The 18507-nt window shown below is 40.2% G+C and overlaps 1 protein-coding gene across 1 annotated transcript in view; it reads left to right on the plus strand.

Moving 5' to 3' along the window:
* The window catches only part of MATN2 (matrilin 2), a 62802-nt gene extending 44736 nt beyond the window's left edge, over window positions 1-18066 (plus strand). Inside the window, exons 14-27 of the mRNA XM_026050045.1 lie at window positions 2388-2510; window positions 2605-2727; window positions 2820-2942; window positions 3122-3244; window positions 3433-3555; window positions 3767-3889; window positions 4025-4147; window positions 4315-4437; window positions 7358-7771; window positions 9524-9670; window positions 14301-14372; window positions 14907-15014; window positions 15264-15359; window positions 17738-18066. Of these exons, the coding sequence (XP_025905830.1) occupies window positions 2388-2510; window positions 2605-2727; window positions 2820-2942; window positions 3122-3244; window positions 3433-3555; window positions 3767-3889; window positions 4025-4147; window positions 4315-4437; window positions 7358-7771; window positions 9524-9670; window positions 14301-14372; window positions 14907-15014; window positions 15264-15359; window positions 17738-17793 (1877 nt within the window). The 3' untranslated portion in view covers window positions 17794-18066. The remainder of the gene's footprint in view (window positions 1-2387; window positions 2511-2604; window positions 2728-2819; window positions 2943-3121; window positions 3245-3432; window positions 3556-3766; window positions 3890-4024; window positions 4148-4314; window positions 4438-7357; window positions 7772-9523; window positions 9671-14300; window positions 14373-14906; window positions 15015-15263; window positions 15360-17737) is intronic.
* Window positions 18067-18507: the final 441 nt, after the last annotated feature.

Raw genomic sequence — 18507 nt, forward strand, 5'->3', positions numbered from 1 at the left:
CTTTCATAAATCTTTTCCTGCTCTCCTAAATATCCGCCAATTTTCAGTCTTATTTGAATTTACATGTTTTGTATGAATGGAGATGGCATTGGTCTATGGAGCCCATCTACCCATCTTATCTACTGTGACCCACAAGCTGTTTAATGCTGATGGGCACACATTTGTTTACCTCTGAAAATTGGGGTAACGTACGTGCTTTGTCGCTGATGACATTTTCTTCTATGTTCTTAAAAACAGTAGTAGAGGAGCAGGGCGAATCCATAGAAACAAATCCATATGATGATTTCCCATCTACAATTTATTCTCAAGACCTCCTTAGCCAGTGTTAACCCATTTAATGTAGTCTGTTTGTATCATCAAAATCAATACCTTACTGAATGACTTACTGAAGTCTCCATTATGTGAGTGGCTTAAACTTTATGAATCGGTCATAATCAACTAAAAAAGACACTGATTTAGTCTTCCAAGATCTCTTTTTTCCATAATGTCAAGTTGATTGATACTAATCTTCTTTCTTTAATGTTCTCTAAATCAAGTTGCACGTTATCTATACCATTATTTAATTATTAATTTTGACATGAGTGTCAAATTGACAGGCTTATAATGAACTAATTGCCCTTTTCAAACACTGGTACATCGGCAGTTTGTGTGTGTGCATGCATTTATATGCCCTGCAGATCAAAATTCCGCAGTTTTTTGGAGTTTTCCCTGAGGTCTAGGAGTTTCTGAAGAGTAACACTAAGCATCCAAAGAGTTCTTAAGCCAACTTTTTTACAGCTTTTGCCTCCAAGTTACCTGGAATTGCTACTTTTAAAATGTGTGCCTTCAGCAGGTCTTACGTGGCCTACTTCTCAGATAATGTAACTTCATTTCAGTGGGATCAGAAGCATCACAAATTCAGATCTGAATATACTAAGTATTTTTACATTTTCTGCATTAATACTGGCAATTGTGCCATCTCTATCTACTAATTAAACATATATTGTTAGAATATTTTTGTTCCAAGTTCCTTGAAATAATTCACTTGTGCTATCCTTGAATTTGTTGGCAATGCATTTCCCTTATCCTTTACCTCAGTAGGTCAGCATTTCCAATTCCTAATATTTTAATTTGTAATAAATATTGTGGTTTTTTTCTATCATTCATTATATTCAAATCATATTTTTATAGTTGTTTTCAATTTCACTTTCTAAAATGTAGCATTAGGGTTAGGGAGAATAACTGATAAAATAGCCTTGAATGGTACAATCATCATTACTTTTTAAAAATTATTTCTCTTCCCAGCCCAAAATGCTTCAGGTCATATCTGCTTTCAGCTATGTTACTTTTTAAGTAATATCCGTGTATGTTTCTGGTTTGGATTTGACTTTTTCTGTCAACAATAACTGTGTCTGAATTATGGTTGTGTATTAACTTATATTCTTTTTTAATTACATAATGATTTCATTTTTTGTCTGTTAGAATGGGGTATAGTTTAGATTTTTGATGTCTTGAATGTAATGCTTGCTGAGTAAGAAAATTGTCCTCTGTAGTATTTTTAGGAACTTTTCTATGAGCCAGTCATCAACATGAGACCTTCAGGTAATATGCCACAGACTGAAGTTCTTGTCAAAATATTAGTTTTTCTTCCCTACACCTCTTAATTAGGTATTTTGCTCAAGAGCCAGTACAAACTTGGCAGTCAGTGGCACACACAGTTGTGTGTATTTCTCCATTAGCAACTGCAAATACTTCCTTTTATGTTGTGTAAATGTAAAACAGTGACAAATGACATAAAGAAACTGGTAATTTTGATAGACAACTCCACTTCCTCCTACATTTTATSTAATTTTATCTAACTTCGTACTCTGCTATCCTTAAATAGGTTGTAATCAATTGGTTTTGACATTGCACTCAAACATACCATCAATTTTCAACAAAGCAGWTAGATTTTATTTATCCTCTTAATGGAGTAGTTCCTTTCCTTGCTTTTTTATATATCCTTGGCATTGATCTAAGAGTCTTAATGAATTTGCTTGTTTTATGTCCAGTGCTGTTTTGCTTCATTTTGCTTTTATAACCATGAATTTGTTCTAAATGACTGTGCTATATATTATTATACTTTCACCTTCTAATACCCGTATTAACATAATGCCTTAGACTAGTCAGGCTGATCCTAAAGTGAGTTATTGTCAGTGGGAGACCATCTAAACCAAATGTGGTTCCTTCAGTTCAGATGGTGATGAACTCATGTTCCATATAAGCTAAACCATCATTTAACTCGCCAGGAATTTGCCTCTGTTTGCAGCCCCCATCTTTCTTTGTCCATGGGATTAACCCTGCTGTCTTTGCAGTTAATAAAATGTTTAACTAGCAAACAACATATAACATTATCTGCTTATTCTCAGGCAAGGATATTTGCAGATCAGTCAACCATGGCTGTGAACATGCCTGTGTTAATGCTGGTGATTCGTTTGTTTGTAAGTGTCAGGAGGGTTTCCTGCTAAGAGAAGATGGAAAAACATGCAAAAGTAAGTAGCTGGGTATTTATTGGCATACTTTTTATCTGTAGTGCATGGAATTGTAGAGATGTATTGAGCATCAAAAACTGTCCTCTGCCCTCAGATAAAGATCTCTGCAAATCAGTCAGCCATGGGTGTGAGCATGTTTGTGTTAATACTGATGATTCATATATCTGCAAATGCCATGATGGATTCCTACTGAGAGGAGATGGGAAAACCTGCAAAAGTAAGTAGCATGAGAGCTTAATTTGATTAGCTGCACATATAATCAGGGTCTCTCTGCTGATGTGTTTTGACTGCCAACTCTTTTGTTTGCAGTCAAAGATGTTTGCAATTCAATSAGCCATGGCTGTGAACACGTTTGTGTTAATACTGATGATTCCTACATCTGCAAGTGTCATGAGGAATTTGTACTAAGGGAAGATGGCAGGACATGTAGATGTGAGTAACCTGATTATTAATAAAAGAGTATGTTTTTATACTAGGCTTGTTAAATGTGAAGCTGTGAGAGCTTCCACATCTGTACATTCACCATTGTTTTAACTATTCAAGCTGATTTATAAAATAGATCATCACTCCCTAAAATGCCTCACCTAAGTAACTCTTTCCACTCTTCTCAGATAAAGATGTCTGCAACTCAGTTGACCATGGCTGTGAGCACATTTGTGTGAATACTGCTGATTCCTACATCTGCAGATGTCATGAGGATTTTATGCTGAGGGAAGACGGGAAGAYGTGTAGATGTGAGTAGCCTGGTCTGTTAAAAAAGAGTATGTTTTTATATGAGACTTGTTACGTGTTGTGGAAGCTGTAAATGCTTGCACATCTGTACGTTCATCTGCTTTCTTTCTCAGCTATTCAAGCTGGTTAATAAAAGACATTATCAYTCCCTAAAATGTCCCACCTAACAAATTCTATCCACTCTTCTCAGATAAAGATGTCTGCAACTCAGTTGACCATGGCTGTGAACATATTTGTGTGAATACTGATGATTCCTACATCTGTAAGTGCCATGATGAATTCATACTGAGAGAAGATAGGAAAACTTGTAGAAGTAAGTTGTTTAATCATTACTATATGCTTTCTACTTTGTGATCTTTTAGTAAAACACATTATGTGACAGCAGTATGTTATTTGTGTCTTTAGCATAGATTTAACTTCATGGAAATGAGATCTTTTGTGGAAGATTATTGCTATAATGTTTACAGTTTGTGGGAGTTATTTTCATAACCAACTATGCTAAATATCGTTTTCATTATTTCCAGGTAAAAATATCTGCAAAACATTCAACCATGGTTGCGAGCATGTCTGTATTCCAGCTGGTGATTCATACACTTGCCAGTGCCATGAGGGATTTATTTTGAGGCAAGACGGGAAAACCTGCAGGAGTGAGTAGATTGAACTTTTATGGGGAATATGTGTTTTCAGTCACACACACACACACAAAAGATAACAGTCTCAAAGCTTGTCCGTGTTTTGCTTTTGAAAACAATCTATAAGGAAATTCTCTTTCCACTTCTCAGATAAAGACCTGTGYAAATCCATTGACCATGGCTGTGAACATGTGTGTGTTAATAATAACAGTTCCTACAGCTGTCAGTGCCGTGAGGGCTTTGTCCTGCGACAAGATGGAAAAACGTGTCGTAGTAAGTAACTGAGTGTAACTATCAGTCTCTCTGCTCTGGCAACACTATATAAAAGAACAAAGATATTCAATTTCTTTCTCATACACTTCTCAAATGCCATGTTTATAGCGTTTGAATTTATAAATGTTTAAACTAGAATACTCCATTAATGCTTCAATTATTCCTAGGTAAAGATGTCTGCAAATCAGTTGCCCATGGCTGTGAACATGTTTGTGTTAATAATGATGATTCATACATTTGTAAATGCCAGGAGGGATATGTACTAAAAGAGGATAAGAAAACCTGCAAAAGTAAGTAGATTTTATTTGTAAAGTATTTGTTTCTTTGATTTTTAAAATTCCTTGACCTCGGAATGCCTCACTTCAAAACTGGTGTCATCTGTGAAATCCCACAGCTTATGTGAGGAAATGCCTTGAACTATTTTACTTTATGCTTTGGTAAACAAAAACTAATACATTGGAATAGTTGTTCTGCAATATTATGAGGTTCAATAAGAATTCTTTCCAAATATCAGTRAAAAGGCTAGAGTAAAGTCTTATTATCAAGGAATGTGGACTTTAATCAGGTTCCTACAGTGTGAAGCTTTTTATGCTTCATTTTAAAATATGATTAAATCTGCTTTCTTATCTTCTAAAATGTCTTACATAGATCTCTTTCCAGTTCATCCTATCACCATGAATTCTTGGGGAAGAAACACTTTTTCTTTCCTTTTTTTTTTTTTTTTTTTTTTTTTTTTTTTTTTTTTACTGGAACTCAATAAAATCTATTATTCAACAAAATTGGTGCTTTACTTGAGGAGATTTTTATTACTAGAAGAATGGTAACATGCTCATGGCTGATCTCAATCTTAATTAAAAAAACACAGGTTCTGTTATTCATATCCATTGCATTTCCATCACCTCAGTAGGTGTGACACATTTTTTCCTCACATGTCTGCAGAAATAAATTCTTGGGCAGTGGTTCTAAAATGAAGTTATTGTCTAAGAACAGTCAAAGATTCGTAACTGAACTTCCTTATCCTTGCTCTGACTTAGTAACAAAACTTGTTGGTAACTTTTGCAGTGAAAGCAGAAAGAAATGTGGAAAGAACTTATGAGAGATCTCCTTTGATAAGGAGATCTTTTGATTTCACTCTTGGGATGTATCCAATGATCCCAAATCTTCAACATTTACCCCCAGCAGACAACCACCTGCAGGATCTATTGATTTAGTCTGCAATCATTTAGTGATAAGAAAAGCTAAAGACCTTTCCAGTTAGCTAAGTGCAGACCCAATGCAACACACAGACCTTTARTGATTCTGCCAACCCCAGGGCAAAGCAGCGTCGCCGTTTTCTGTAACAGGAGGCCAAGATATAGAGCATTTGCATGGGTCTTAAGAAATGATCTGGTTCCAGTTAACATAAGAAGTGATCTAGACCACTCTAGTGAGTGATCTCACTTGAGGAAGAATCACAGTGTGTGTATATATATAAAATATATATAAATAATTTCTGATAGGTGTTTCAARTAATCTGCTTCAAAATATTTCTAATGTCAAGGTATCAGTGTGCTAAGTAACCTGCTTGTCTGCTTCATGATTTCACTTTACTGTGTGGTTTCTTTTTTTGGAATAGCCAATTATTTTTACATTTGAAGCAGATGAAGACATTTGCTACCTTTTCTATTCACATGAGAAAAACTGATTTATCACCATCTTTTTAATAATCCCCTTCTACRCTTGGAAGGGCACTATAATGCTTCATATCCATCTTTCTTTGTGAAAAAAAAAACCCTCTGCTCCTTCATCCTTTCTTTGCACCATGCTTTCTATACATCTCGTTGGTCTTGCTGTGAAATCCAGGACAATACTGAACAGAGCCACACAGTTATCTCTTGCATTCTGCTTACAGCATTCTTACTATACAGCCATGAAAGGTAAGTAGAGATCAAAGTTAGTTTGGACTGGACAAGCTGACACTAAATTTTTTTTGAAAAAGATTAGGATTCAAATCTTGAAATTGGCAAATTCACCCTGGAAACTACTAAAAGTTTTGGTTAAGTGACATTGCTTCAAGTAGAGCTGTGAATGCTTGCGCAAAACTTGCTGGTGGTGCTTTGTGGAGGCACCCGCTATCCTGAGGCAGCACCTGGCAGAACTTGCTTCTTTGCAGATTAGAAGACACTCTCCATTCCCTAAATACCCTAACCTCATCAKGAGTGCTGGGTGCCTTTGGATTGCTTTGTATTTTTGCCTGTCTGTTTACCAAACGTTATGAGTACTCCAAATTTGCCAGTGTCTCCTGGATTCATTCCCAGCTTTCATGGGTAACACAGCAAAGGTTTTTTTCCAGCAATACACAAACTTTCTAAATTACAAGGTTGTAAGAAAGTTATGGACAAAGCAATCTATGTAAACAATTCTGATCCAAGTTATGACAGCTAGTCACCCTCCTAACACGTACTCTCACATACAGTATTTTAGTGGTTTCACTGCCCCTGAAGGCCTAAGTAAAAAAGACATGTGCATTGTCTGCATTTTGTCCCCAGACCTGAACCTCATCCTAATCTGCAGAGCAGACTATCTAACCCCTTCCCAGCCCTCTCCAGATATTTGGCTTTTGCATCACTCTTCCCTGCCATTCTAAACATGATTCCTAGGCCTTCGCCCTGCTCACACTCAGTTACTCATTTCTTTTATTGCCTTTGCTTTTTTGCTACTTATACAGTAGAAGTGCAGCCCCAGTGATTCACATCACACACTAAGATGTCTTTCAATACTGGATATCTACATAAATGYAAAGATAGCATATTGGCCTATCCTTGGCAGAAAAATGATGGCAACTCTATTTCTATATCCTAGCTATATTCTTCAGTTACACAATTCTTCCTACTTAAGTTATTCTTAAAACTTGCYGATTGATGCAGTGTTTTTAAGTGTTGCAGCATTCTACAAAGCAATAGGTCTCATTAAGCATCTGCTGTAACCATGCTTTTATTAAAGTCATAGTCACTGGCATGTTTTTGGCTTTTGATATAGACTGTACACAACATCTTTAAACACGCTGGTGAGTTGTCTGAGCCAGAAACGAGGGATTCTAGACACCCCTGAGTTCATACAATCCCTGACCATCTTGCTGCTGTTTTCAGCTTTGTGGAGCTCTTTCCTCATAGGAACATTGCAGACTTTGGCAGCTGGAGACTCACACTAATTGTGCTGCTTATTTTACAGGATGCACTGAAGGCCCCATTGACCTGGTGTTTGTGATTGACGGGTCCAAAAGCCTTGGAGAGAACAATTTTGAAATTGTAAAACAATTTGTCTCAGATGTCTTGGATTCACTTGAGGTTTCACCGAAGGCTGCTCGGGTCGGTTTGCTTCAGTATTCCACCGAAGTCCGCACAGAGTTTACATTAAGGCAGTTCAGCTCAGTCAAAGACATGAAGAAAGCCGTATCTCAAATGAAATACATGGAGAGAGGCTCCATGACAGGACTGGCTCTGAAGCATCTGCTTGAGAGGAGCTTCACAGAAGCAGAAGGAGCCAGACCCTTTTCAGCTGGCGTCCCTCGAGTCTCCATCGTGTTCACAGACGGACGAGCCCAAGATGAAGTGACTGAGTGGGCTACCAGAGCAAAACAAAGYGGTAACTGGAGATGGTTTTGATTCTTTATAGAGGCAAATATTGTTAAAAATAAGACGCTATAGTATGTGCTAATCAAGAGAGAGCTTGTCGTAGTACAGTGGGTGTGCTGTAGTAAATGACCACTGCAGCAGACCATTGGGTCTTGGCTGTTCACAGAAGCCTTAGCTCTGAGGCATGTCACTCCAAGGTCAGAATAATACGAGAAATAAGCAGCAGTGCTATCTATCTTTCTATGTGCCTTGCCAAATGATAGCTCATCTCAAAATATAATTGAAAACCGGTGATTTTTAATATAAAACATTTCTAGGGCAGAAATCCATCCGCTAGGACAGCAGTACCAGAAATCAGAATCTTCAACTGAGCTGATTAGAAGTTTCCAAAATACTCCAAGAAAATAAAGAAGCCTTTTGTCTTTGCAGAACATTTTCTATTTTATGAGGAACTCTATTAAGAACCTGGGATAATGGCCTGAAGCACAGGGAAAGTAGCCAGACTGTAGAAGATATTTTATTTTATTTTATTTTATTGGCTCTACATAACTATCATGGTTTGATCCATTATTATCCATTTGCCCTGGTCAGCACTGACATCTCTCTATAAGGAGAAAACAGAGAATATATAAGGATGTGAGAAGGAATAGTGTGCAAAGCTTGAGCATAGGAGGCAACAGAGCTAACGAGCTTGCTGTCACAAAGAAATACCAACAAAATGTTCTTCAAAAGGTTAAAAGCAAAACCAAAGATTTACGGTTAAGTAGAAAGATCTGGAAGCATAGATGGAAAATTTACAGAACTGGAGGAGGAAAGAAATGAAGCCAACCTTGCTGTCTTGCTGAAGGGAACCCAGCTCTGGACTGCTTTCCCTGGTGTTTGTAACGCTACAAGCCAAGTCCGTCCCCCGTGTAATTGCACTCTAGGCCACGTACTACTGCTGAATATGAATTTGGCCTTGAATGTTTTGTCACTGATATCTCCAAGTCTTTAAAAAGCAACAGACCTCGGCATGACTGGTCCATTCATCAAACTGAATCAGTTTCTGGTAAATGTTTTGCATTCCTAGGTAAGTGCAATGGCAGGCATATTCATAATGGAAAGCAAGGAGATGTTTCAACCAAATGCCAAAGACTTGGAAAATGCTTAGATATTTTTCAGTTAGAGGGTTAAAACTGCAATTCAGTAAGTGTGCAGCCACTATTATCTGGTGATGATAGAGAGCTATCAAGCCTGCCCACTCTCTGCCTTATGTGAAACCATCCAGTTGAAAAGTCAGCTTCTGCTCTTGAGCCTGAAAAAAGAGCTTCAGTCACTATGACATAATTGTTATATTACGAAGGGAATTCTTGCACTTTTTCCTAATATACTGCAATCACAAAAGCAGTTGTGGATACTTTGTAAGCCAGAACTGATGTAAACGTTCATCGTGCATTCATCAGAATAAAAGATTTCCAGTTACCTGCTCCAAAATGGAATAGTGAAGGTTGCTCTACTTTGTATTTGCTGCTTTTAAAAAAACATTGTCAAGTGAGAGGCGTGTTATTAACACAACTGTGTTATTAACACAACTGTGTTATTAACACAACTGTTAATAAGCAGAGCACATTAAACCTGTTCAAACACTATTTGGGAGATACACAGCACATGCACATCCCTCACTCTAGATATAGAAAGTCTAATACTCATGTTTTCCTTTCACAGAAAAACAGGATTTTAAATTGCTAGTGTAATAATTATGTGCAATTTCTTTTGAATCTAGGTATAATTATCTATGCTGTTGGAATAGGAAAAGCCATTGAGGAAGAACTGCTGGAAATTGCTTCTGAGCCATCACATCTTTTCTATGCTGAGGATTTCACAGCCATGGAGGAGATAAGTGAAAAGCTAAGAGTCCAGATCTGTGAAGGTAGCAGTATTTCACTGAGACAGAATAAGAAGAATGAATGCATTGAATTTCTGGGCCCGAAAGAACAGTTAGTTTTATTCATTGTGACCTCTCTCGTAGTATTAGTCACAGACACTGCAAGACGAAAGTGACTTAGGGTAATATTTCTGCCCTTTAGTGCATGAGGAATATATAATCTTAATCTAAATCCAAGAAAAGGCACATAATAATTTCTTTTTCTTTGTTTTTACAAAGTTTGCATAAAATAATACTTGAGGAGAAATGATTCCGTCCTTCCCCCCCCCCCCTTTTTTTTTTGGTACAGTTAGGTCAGCTCTGCTCTAAACCCCACCCAGCCAAAGCAGCATGATCTAGTTCAGTGGGAATGTGAAAAAAGACAGTGATTTCTAATGCCTTCATGAGAATAAGCAAATGCTCAAAAGAAGTGGCAAAACACTGAAGTAGAACAGAATGAATTATCAAGAGCTACTGTGCACACTTACAAAACACCAGAATTCATTTCTGTGAATGAAATATGTTTTAAAATATACTAGGAGTTGAAACTACAAAAGCTCTGCCTAAGCTCGAGGCTGTGTCACAAGCGCAGAGCCTGTGTTCCAGCGAGCGCCCGTCCTCCCTGCAGCTCAGCCAGCCTCTCTCTAACCATTCCCTGCTGAAGCTTTGCAAGGGGAAGGGGAACATGAGCCCAGCTCAGCCCTGTTCAAGCAGGGAGAAGACAGCGTGTCCCTCCCGCTCACGTACTCCCAGGACTCAGTGTTACTTGGACTTTCAAATTGGTACCTCAGCAAAATTCAGAAATGGCACTGATTAACAGTGGGCATTAGAATTGTACAGAATAGCTTAAATTTCTCCACTTTTTTTTTATTTATTTATTTTTAGAATTTCAGTATTTAATTTAAAAAAAAAAGGTTTCTATTTTTATGAGCAGAGTACTTCTCCCTCCTGCAGATGTCAAGGAAGAATCTGGAAAAAAAAAAAGAACCTGAGAATGTTTCACAGATTGCATATCCCTTGTGTTTCACTTAGTCCTAAGAATTTTCTACCCCCATCTTKGAAATACAAAATGCTACAGTAATATGAATCCAAACCTGTTCCTTAGCCTTCCTATTAGACAGATGATCTGCTGCAGACAGCATATCACTTTAGAAGCTGGGGGGATTCCAGAGCCCAAATTATCTGGCAACTGGTGTAATAATTCTCACTCATTAGCAGTCAGTGGTGGTAATACATTTTTCAGTTACCCACAGGGGGATTTTAGCGGCCACCGTTTTCCTTTTTATGTATTACCAGTGACATGAAAAATAAGTAAATGCTGCCCCTCTGCGGCAGTTTCCAAGCACACTGGTAGCAGCCAGCAGAGCTGGGGCCTCCYGGCTCCCCTGCTCCTCTCCATCCCCAGGGATGCCTCCCTCACACCTCGGAGCTCTGAACCGGCCTAGCTGCTTCCTCTGGACACTCCAGGACCACTCAGGATCCGGCTCCACCGGGCCTTCGGCCTCCAAGCCTTGTTGCAAGCTCAGCTTCTCCTAACGAGGCAGATTTCATAGAATCAATGAATCATAGAATGCTTAAGGTTGGAAGGGATCTCAGAGGTCATCTAGTCCAACCCCACTGCTCACACAGTCACCTAGAGCACAGGGCAGCATCCAAGCGGGTTTTAAAGATCTCCAAAGAAGGAGACTCCACATCCTCCTTGGGCAGCCTGTTCCAGGGCTCTGTCACCCTCACTGTCAAGAAGTGTTTCCTTAAGTTCCTGTGGAACTTYTGGTGCCTCAGYTTGTGGCCGTTTCCTCTAGTCCTATCGCTGKCCACCACTGAAAAGAGGCCGCCCCCTCCTCCTCACTGCCTCCCTTGAGGTATCTATAGACACTGATCAGGTCCCCCCTCAGCCTYCTCTTCTCCAGGCTGAACAGGCCCAGCTCCCTCAGCCTTTGCTCATAGGGCAGATGTTCCAGGCCCCTGATCATCCTCGCAGCCCTGCGCTGGACTCTCTYCAGCAGYTCCACATCCCTCTTGTMCTGGGGAGCCCAGMACTGGACACAGTCTCCAGATGTGGCCTCMCCAGGGCTGTGTATAGGGGGAYRATCACCTCTCTTGACCTGCTGGAGATGCTCTTCTTAATGCACCCCAGGATCCCGTTGGCCTTCTTGGCCACCAGGGCACACTGCTGCCTCAGGGTCATCTTGTCATCCTAATTTKGTCCCCCTTCTACGCAACACTAGTTTCATTTTGACTTCCACGTGTGTTTGTCCTGAGCTGAGGATTCCTGAGGCTCCGGCCTGTGAGAGCAGCGCTGACGCTCCGCAGCAGCCCATGGGCTCCACTGCCGGAGCCCCTCGTGCCCAGGCCCAGCTGGGCACGGGCTGCATGTCTCCAAGCAAAGGAGCCTCCCCTAAATATGTCTGGGGATAAGACTTTGTCCTTTTATTTTGCACGGAAATATCAGCTTGGTAGAGTAGTAAAGTAGTAAAAAAAAAAAAAAAAAAAAAAAAAAAAAAAAAGTCCCTTTTGCATCTTATTAAAAGGAAGTCAGTCAGGAAGTGTCCATCCATTGCCTTGTTCAACGTTCATTTTTGATCTGAATGGAAGAACTAAAAAACTACACTAAGGTCAAACATAATATGCATTAAGATGGTGTCTTCTCCGYTCTTCTGAGCCTCCAAACATTATGGGAGCCTTTAATTAAATAGCAACACTTTATTTTTATAATCACAAGACCCCAGATGTGGTCAGATGGCAGTACTCAGCTAACCACCTGCAGGCAGGTGTACATCACTGCTACCTACAAGCAGCCACTGCTTTGGAAGACRAAGTCCTTCACTTTCACATAGGCTTTTTCTAACATGTTTAGGGTTTGTTCCAAAGCAGAAAGCTAAAAACAGCCATTCAACCTTAACATGGTGCCCCGACATGATTTGAATTTCTGCTGCCTGCACTGACTGCAGGCAAGGACTGTGTTAGCGTTAGCTGCCTTCATCTGTATTTGACTCATATTTCACAGCTGCGATAGAAGTTATTAAATGATCATTGATCTCTCCAAACCAGACTCTGAGAGCTGAAGAGGACTGTTCTGATCCAATACCCATCCCAAGCCTGAAACCTTCTGCGTCACCTCTGCCAACACATCAGCCTTGTTTCCTGTCCCTTACACTTGAATTCCAGTTTCCTTGTCTATGTAAGCCCTTCGTCCAGGCTTTCCATCTCAGCCCTCCTGCCCTTCCTAGGGAATTTCTCCATTAGCCTTTAGTTAACAACTTCTAAATCAATTTGTTACTCTGGGTCAAACTCTTCCTATAGGTTCTTCTTACCTGTCTCTTGCCTCCTACATTTGGAATTTCACCGTTCTGCTTCCACATTCTTATGCCTGACTCCTCGGTCACTCAGCTTCTTCATTACCCCATGGTCTCACCCCACACCTCTCTGCCCTTCACACTCTCTCATCATCTCAGCATTCCTCCCATGAGCTGGCTTTCACTCCCGCATTTGGACATATCCCTCTGACTTCTGGTGTCCTTACCAAACCAGTCACCTCTGCTCTTTCCCTCTTCTTGTTCACRCTTGGTCATTCTAGGCCCTACACCAAGYGTCCCATCTCCGTCCCCGTGCCACTTTGGTCATCTAGATATTCTTGCCATCTAGGTATTGTTGTCAAGGTTCACTAAACCAAAGGTATCAGAGTTTCAAATAGCTGTAACAAAACTATGAGGCCCAAAGGCATCTTCCACCTTCCTGCTGCATCCTGAGGGCACGTCAGGAGAGTTTGCACCAACCCCTTTTCCTTCAGGTTTTCATTTTCAATGCAAGCAACCCCGAGTCAATAAGTGGGGAGAGCCCTASGTGCTCCATCAGTTCCTCTAGCACYGTGGATCAAGAYGCACAGCTGTTAAATTTATGTTCTTTAGCTTTCTGAACCCTTACGAGCTCCACAGCTAGCTGAAGGCAGTGTTCATTCTGTTAAAAAGAAACCCTTAAGAAACAAACTTAAGGATTTTTTTAAAAACAATATTTTTTTAACAAAAGCTGTGCTTCTTAAGAAAAAACTGAGAATACTCATTCAGGTGGTTACAYCTACCTGTGAAATACATTTCCGTCACTTACATGGATTCTAAAATAATTCCTGCAGTACAAAGGCTCATTCACAAATGAGAAACTTGTATTTTTGTTTGCTGTTCCAGTGCACCACAAAAATTCTATTGCACTGACCTAAACACACAGATTCTGATCAACATTYTCCATTAGAAAGGAGAAAACAGAAGTCAAATAAAATACTTTGTTTTGTACACAGGTTTTCTTCTCATTCAGTTCACCCCATGTAACTGATACATGACAATAAAACATATAACAAATTTTTACTTAAAAGCAAAGTAGGTTGTCGTAGCTTCAAATTTCTTCACTGTTGTTTATCTTATGGAAGAATTCTTACAAAAACCTCAGCTGAAAGGTGAGTTCTGGAGCTTCCACAGACACTGGGCCTTTTCCAGACTGCACAGGTATGAGGCATTCCCAATATCTTATGACAGAGGCACCAACAGAAAAAATTAGTTAAGAAACATCTCCATTTCTGGGGAAYTAAAGAGTTTGTATTGCTGCTTTTATGATTTCATTCCCTTTGGTATTTTTTTTCTGCCAGCTTTGCAAGGTTCAGCTCCGCAGCCACAGCCGCCATCTGGGACACTTCACAAGACCGATGCGGACCCTTCAGGTTAGCTCTCCCGCGGCTCCTCACTAAGCTGCCTCTTCTGCAGACAACCCTAGCGAGGTCTGTGTCCCTCCACTAGCCAGGAAACCTTCTCCTTTCCATTGCAAGTGAGCTCAGCGAGTTGCTTTACACAGAGCAATGTCTGAGAGTTGCTACACTGAACGCATGGCTGTTTGCTCCCTTGTTACACCATCCAAATGAATTACTTGAAGGGGACACTTGCATTGCAGCACTCCGCTTCAAAGCATGTTCAACTTTCCASCACTTCTGTTTCATCAGCACTAAAGTGACTGACAAACTTTCACAAYGCCCTTCCAGCTCTGCAACCCACAGCTTAGGCTGTGTTCACTGTATACGCAATTTAACAGCTTGGTTACTTCACCTCTTTAGCACTAGTCCTCTCCATGAATGATCCTCACTGCAACCAGCGAGATTACACTCTCCTTAAGGAGAMTCAGTGCATGGCAGTGGGAAAAATACTGTGTAATCGCAAGTGAAGCAGATTTGACTTCCAGATCTTTTGGGGGTTTCCTACAGGACCTGAATCAGACACGGTAGCCATCATAGATGTCCTTGCCTGCCCCAATTTTGCAGTACACCATAAGTATCTTTTTGAAGACATTCTCACTTACTCAACAATAACAGGTAATCAGGTTATCTTTGTTTAGATAATCCAGACTGCTCTTTGAATACACACTACAAAGTGTTGTGTACTATTTCCCAGTATTTAAAATGTGTTCCCCGTAGCATTCCTTTGGATGCTGACTTGTTTCAAGAGCAGGAAGCTGTACTAAATCCCTTCTGCATTTAGACATCCTTGTCATCCCTTCCCCACCGTTTGGATTTATTCAGTATTTTAAGTGTATGCTCAAGTGTTTTTTTTTTTTCTCTAAGCAAAAGCTGCAAAAGATAAAGACCAGTGCAAATGTGAAAACCTTGTGACATTCCAGAACTACGCAACCACAGAAGTAAAAAAACTCACCCAGCGATATATCCTTTCAGACTGTTTCTTGTAAATGGGAACAGGCCAAGAGGAATTACTAATATAACTCATCAAATCTCAGCTGCCTCCATGTGTTCAGACCTGTCTGCTTTAATGAAGAGCCAAACTACTTCGTAATGTTAAAACTGGTGGACGTGAAATCCACCTCTCCTTCAGAGAAGAGACAAAAATATTAGTAAGAATCTAAATTTCAAATTAACCCTAACAGCAAAACACCTTCAATGATAGCAAAGACCTTAACAATTGATAGAATTCAAGCCTACTACTCTGTTTTGGTTATTCTACTTCTTGAGATAGTATCAAAACAGCACTTACTGTCTACAGGAAACCACTGCATCAGAATACTGGAGATATTTTTCTCCTGAACTGCTAGGCACAGCACCATATGCTGTGAGCTATTTAAAACAGCATTCCAAAGTCTAGAGACACATTCAGAGGACGTGGGGTCTGATTTCACAGAATCAAATATGCAGAGTAAAAAGGGTTAAGTGCTGACTTGGGCCTTTTTTGAAGGAAAGGAACTTGGGTTTAAGGGAGTCGGTGCAGAAGCCTATACTAACCTGTAGCTGTAACTGGTAAAAATACCTGTAACATCCTCCAGATGTCTCACAAGAAAAAAGTAAATTGGCAATTCTGCTTTTCATAGTATTTTGCATTAAGCAACATGCAGCAAAATCCTCTTTATTTTCTTCATAAAAGCTGGGTATCTTCTTCAACTCACATCTTCTATTCAAGTCTTGGTAAAAATGGCATATAAGATCAATAGGGGCTAACTTTCTGCACAGAAGGGCGCCGTGATTTAAGTAACTTAGATGCTTCCTGGGCAAGAACAGTGGAGTTAAGAGTCTATCATAGCCAGTCTTACAGAGCCCTCTGCAGTTTTGCCTTCAACATAGCATTTAACTAGTGCATTCAAATTCCAAGTACGTTTTGTCCGAGAGCAGGTGTAGGCAAAAAGGTTTCACTACTACAAGCATATGCAGGTAAATCTCGTCCTATGACAAGCTGGAGGTATGTTGAGGAGAGTATTTAATGTACCTTGGCCTCCATAGGAGAAGCACCTCAGATGAGCAGGCCAGAAGAGCAGCAAGTGAAACCAACATTCATCAACTCAGGACTAAAATGTATTTACTGAATATATGRAAAAGAGGTGTAAGGATCACGTGGCTGGAATCTTTGAGAGACACAGGAAAACCAAGAAGCAGCAGTGAAGGAAGGGAAGGAAAGAAGTGAGCACAAAAAGCTTCCAGCTCTTAAAATGCAGCTTCACTGTAGGCACTACATACATAYGCTGACCTGCAACTAGCTAATTTGCTAGTGAAGGACTTCACTGCTATTAGACATGCGTGTACAATGAGGTTCTCTCCCTTTTTTATTATTTAACACCTTACAATGTTCAAATGAGGGCTATAAATTCCAGTAGAAAAAGGACTGAGCAAWTTTGGGTACAGCAGCTGAGTCCTGCAAGAGTAGTCTCATTATCAGAGACATTTTGTTGCCAGGTCGCAGCTTCCCCTCAGGCTCTCCCAGCTCCAGCTCTGCAGCATTCCCGTGGCTCTGGGGTAAATGGAAGAGGAGCCTCCCCCTCCCACAGCAGGCACAGGCACCGTGCACAGACAGGAATCCGGGAAGCTCCGGAGCGCTGCAGCTTCCTCCTTCCAGCAGAGCCCTGGTGTTCACTTACTCTATTCCACATCTCCCTGCCAGGGCACCACTGTTCCAGAGCATCCCAGCACCTGCCTGCACCGCCATGGGCCTGGAGATCAGCAGCCATCGCTGCTGCAGCCATGGAGCTACACACGTTGTTTCATCTGCTCAGAGCTTACAGATAGTTCTGTAGGTGACAGTGACTGCTTCCGCACAGAATTAGCTACAATAAACATTTAGCTTCCCCTTAAAATTGAGGGAGAACAGCCAACAGTTTTCCTTTCCAAAAAGGCACAGTCCTAAATTCCTGCTCAGAGGCACTGCTGGCTTCACACAGCCTTCCCAGCWCGGCTGAATAAAGCAGAACAAGAAAATAAGGGTATTAAACAACGGGAAGTCAGAGAGGGAGAGGTACTAAAGAGTAAAAATAGGACCMAATTTATGGACCACAAACTCACAACCAGGATTAACTTCTTAAGCAACCCTCTCCAGCATCAAGCAGCAATTCAGTCAGTGACAGAGAAACGCAAAAAGCTGGAACACTGCAGGACATGGCTCTGAAGACCAGTCCTTCTAAAAAGCTAAATACTGCAGTATGGAGAGTCTAGAAATAGYTTCATCTTCAAATTCAGAGTGGGCAGAAAACTGTTAATGGGCATCTGACAGATTGCTTTGCTAATAACTATTTTTGATACCTCTTTCCTTAACTTTTGCTTACTGGAAGAAATGACRAAGAGAATGGAAGACTTGGAAAACAGACTAAGATATCGATGAAAATTTGAAGTATATACTACACTGTATATTTATACAAAGTTGTAAGAGCTATTTTGTTACAAGAGCTCAAAGTAATTAACAAATTCTTGTGTCTGAAGTTGGAACATTTTGGACCCTCACATTTATATATGACATGTACTGTCTTGCATTGATTGCAGGTAAGAAGCGGTGAAAAAATTTTATATGTATAAACAATTTAGTAACTAGCAAAAGTTCTAATTAAGTAGAACTAAACAGCTGAAATAAGCTATGCAAAATAATAAAATACTGTTATTTTTGAAGTGAAACGTCCATGTTTTGAAGGATTTTTAGGTATTCATATTCATGCTCTTATTTTGTTCTGGGCTTCCCTCCTGCATTTGCTACACTATTTCAAACACCATATCTGCRTGGAGATCACAGAATAACAGGATGGCYGGGGTTGRAAGGGACCTCTAGAGATCATCTAGTCCAACCCCCTGCTCCAGCAGGGACACTCAGAGCACAGGGCGGCATCCAGGCGGGTTTGGAGACCTCCAGAGAAGGAGATTCCACAACCTCCCTGTGCAGCCTGTGCCAGGACATACACACACAGAGTTACAGAACAAGTGTGGCACCTAATTCACAATTAGGTTTTCATACATCCTTTCCATAAAATGTCAATCAATTAAGTAATTTGCAAGAGAAAACACATGTTCATACATCTGATGAAAGTAAATGAGGGAAGTGGAAAGC

This window comes from Nothoprocta perdicaria, unplaced genomic scaffold, assembly GCF_003342845.1.
Source record: "Nothoprocta perdicaria isolate Ctin4 unplaced genomic scaffold, notPer1 scaffold_64, whole genome shotgun sequence".
Classification (NCBI taxonomy): domain Eukaryota; kingdom Metazoa; phylum Chordata; class Aves; order Tinamiformes; family Tinamidae; genus Nothoprocta; species Nothoprocta perdicaria.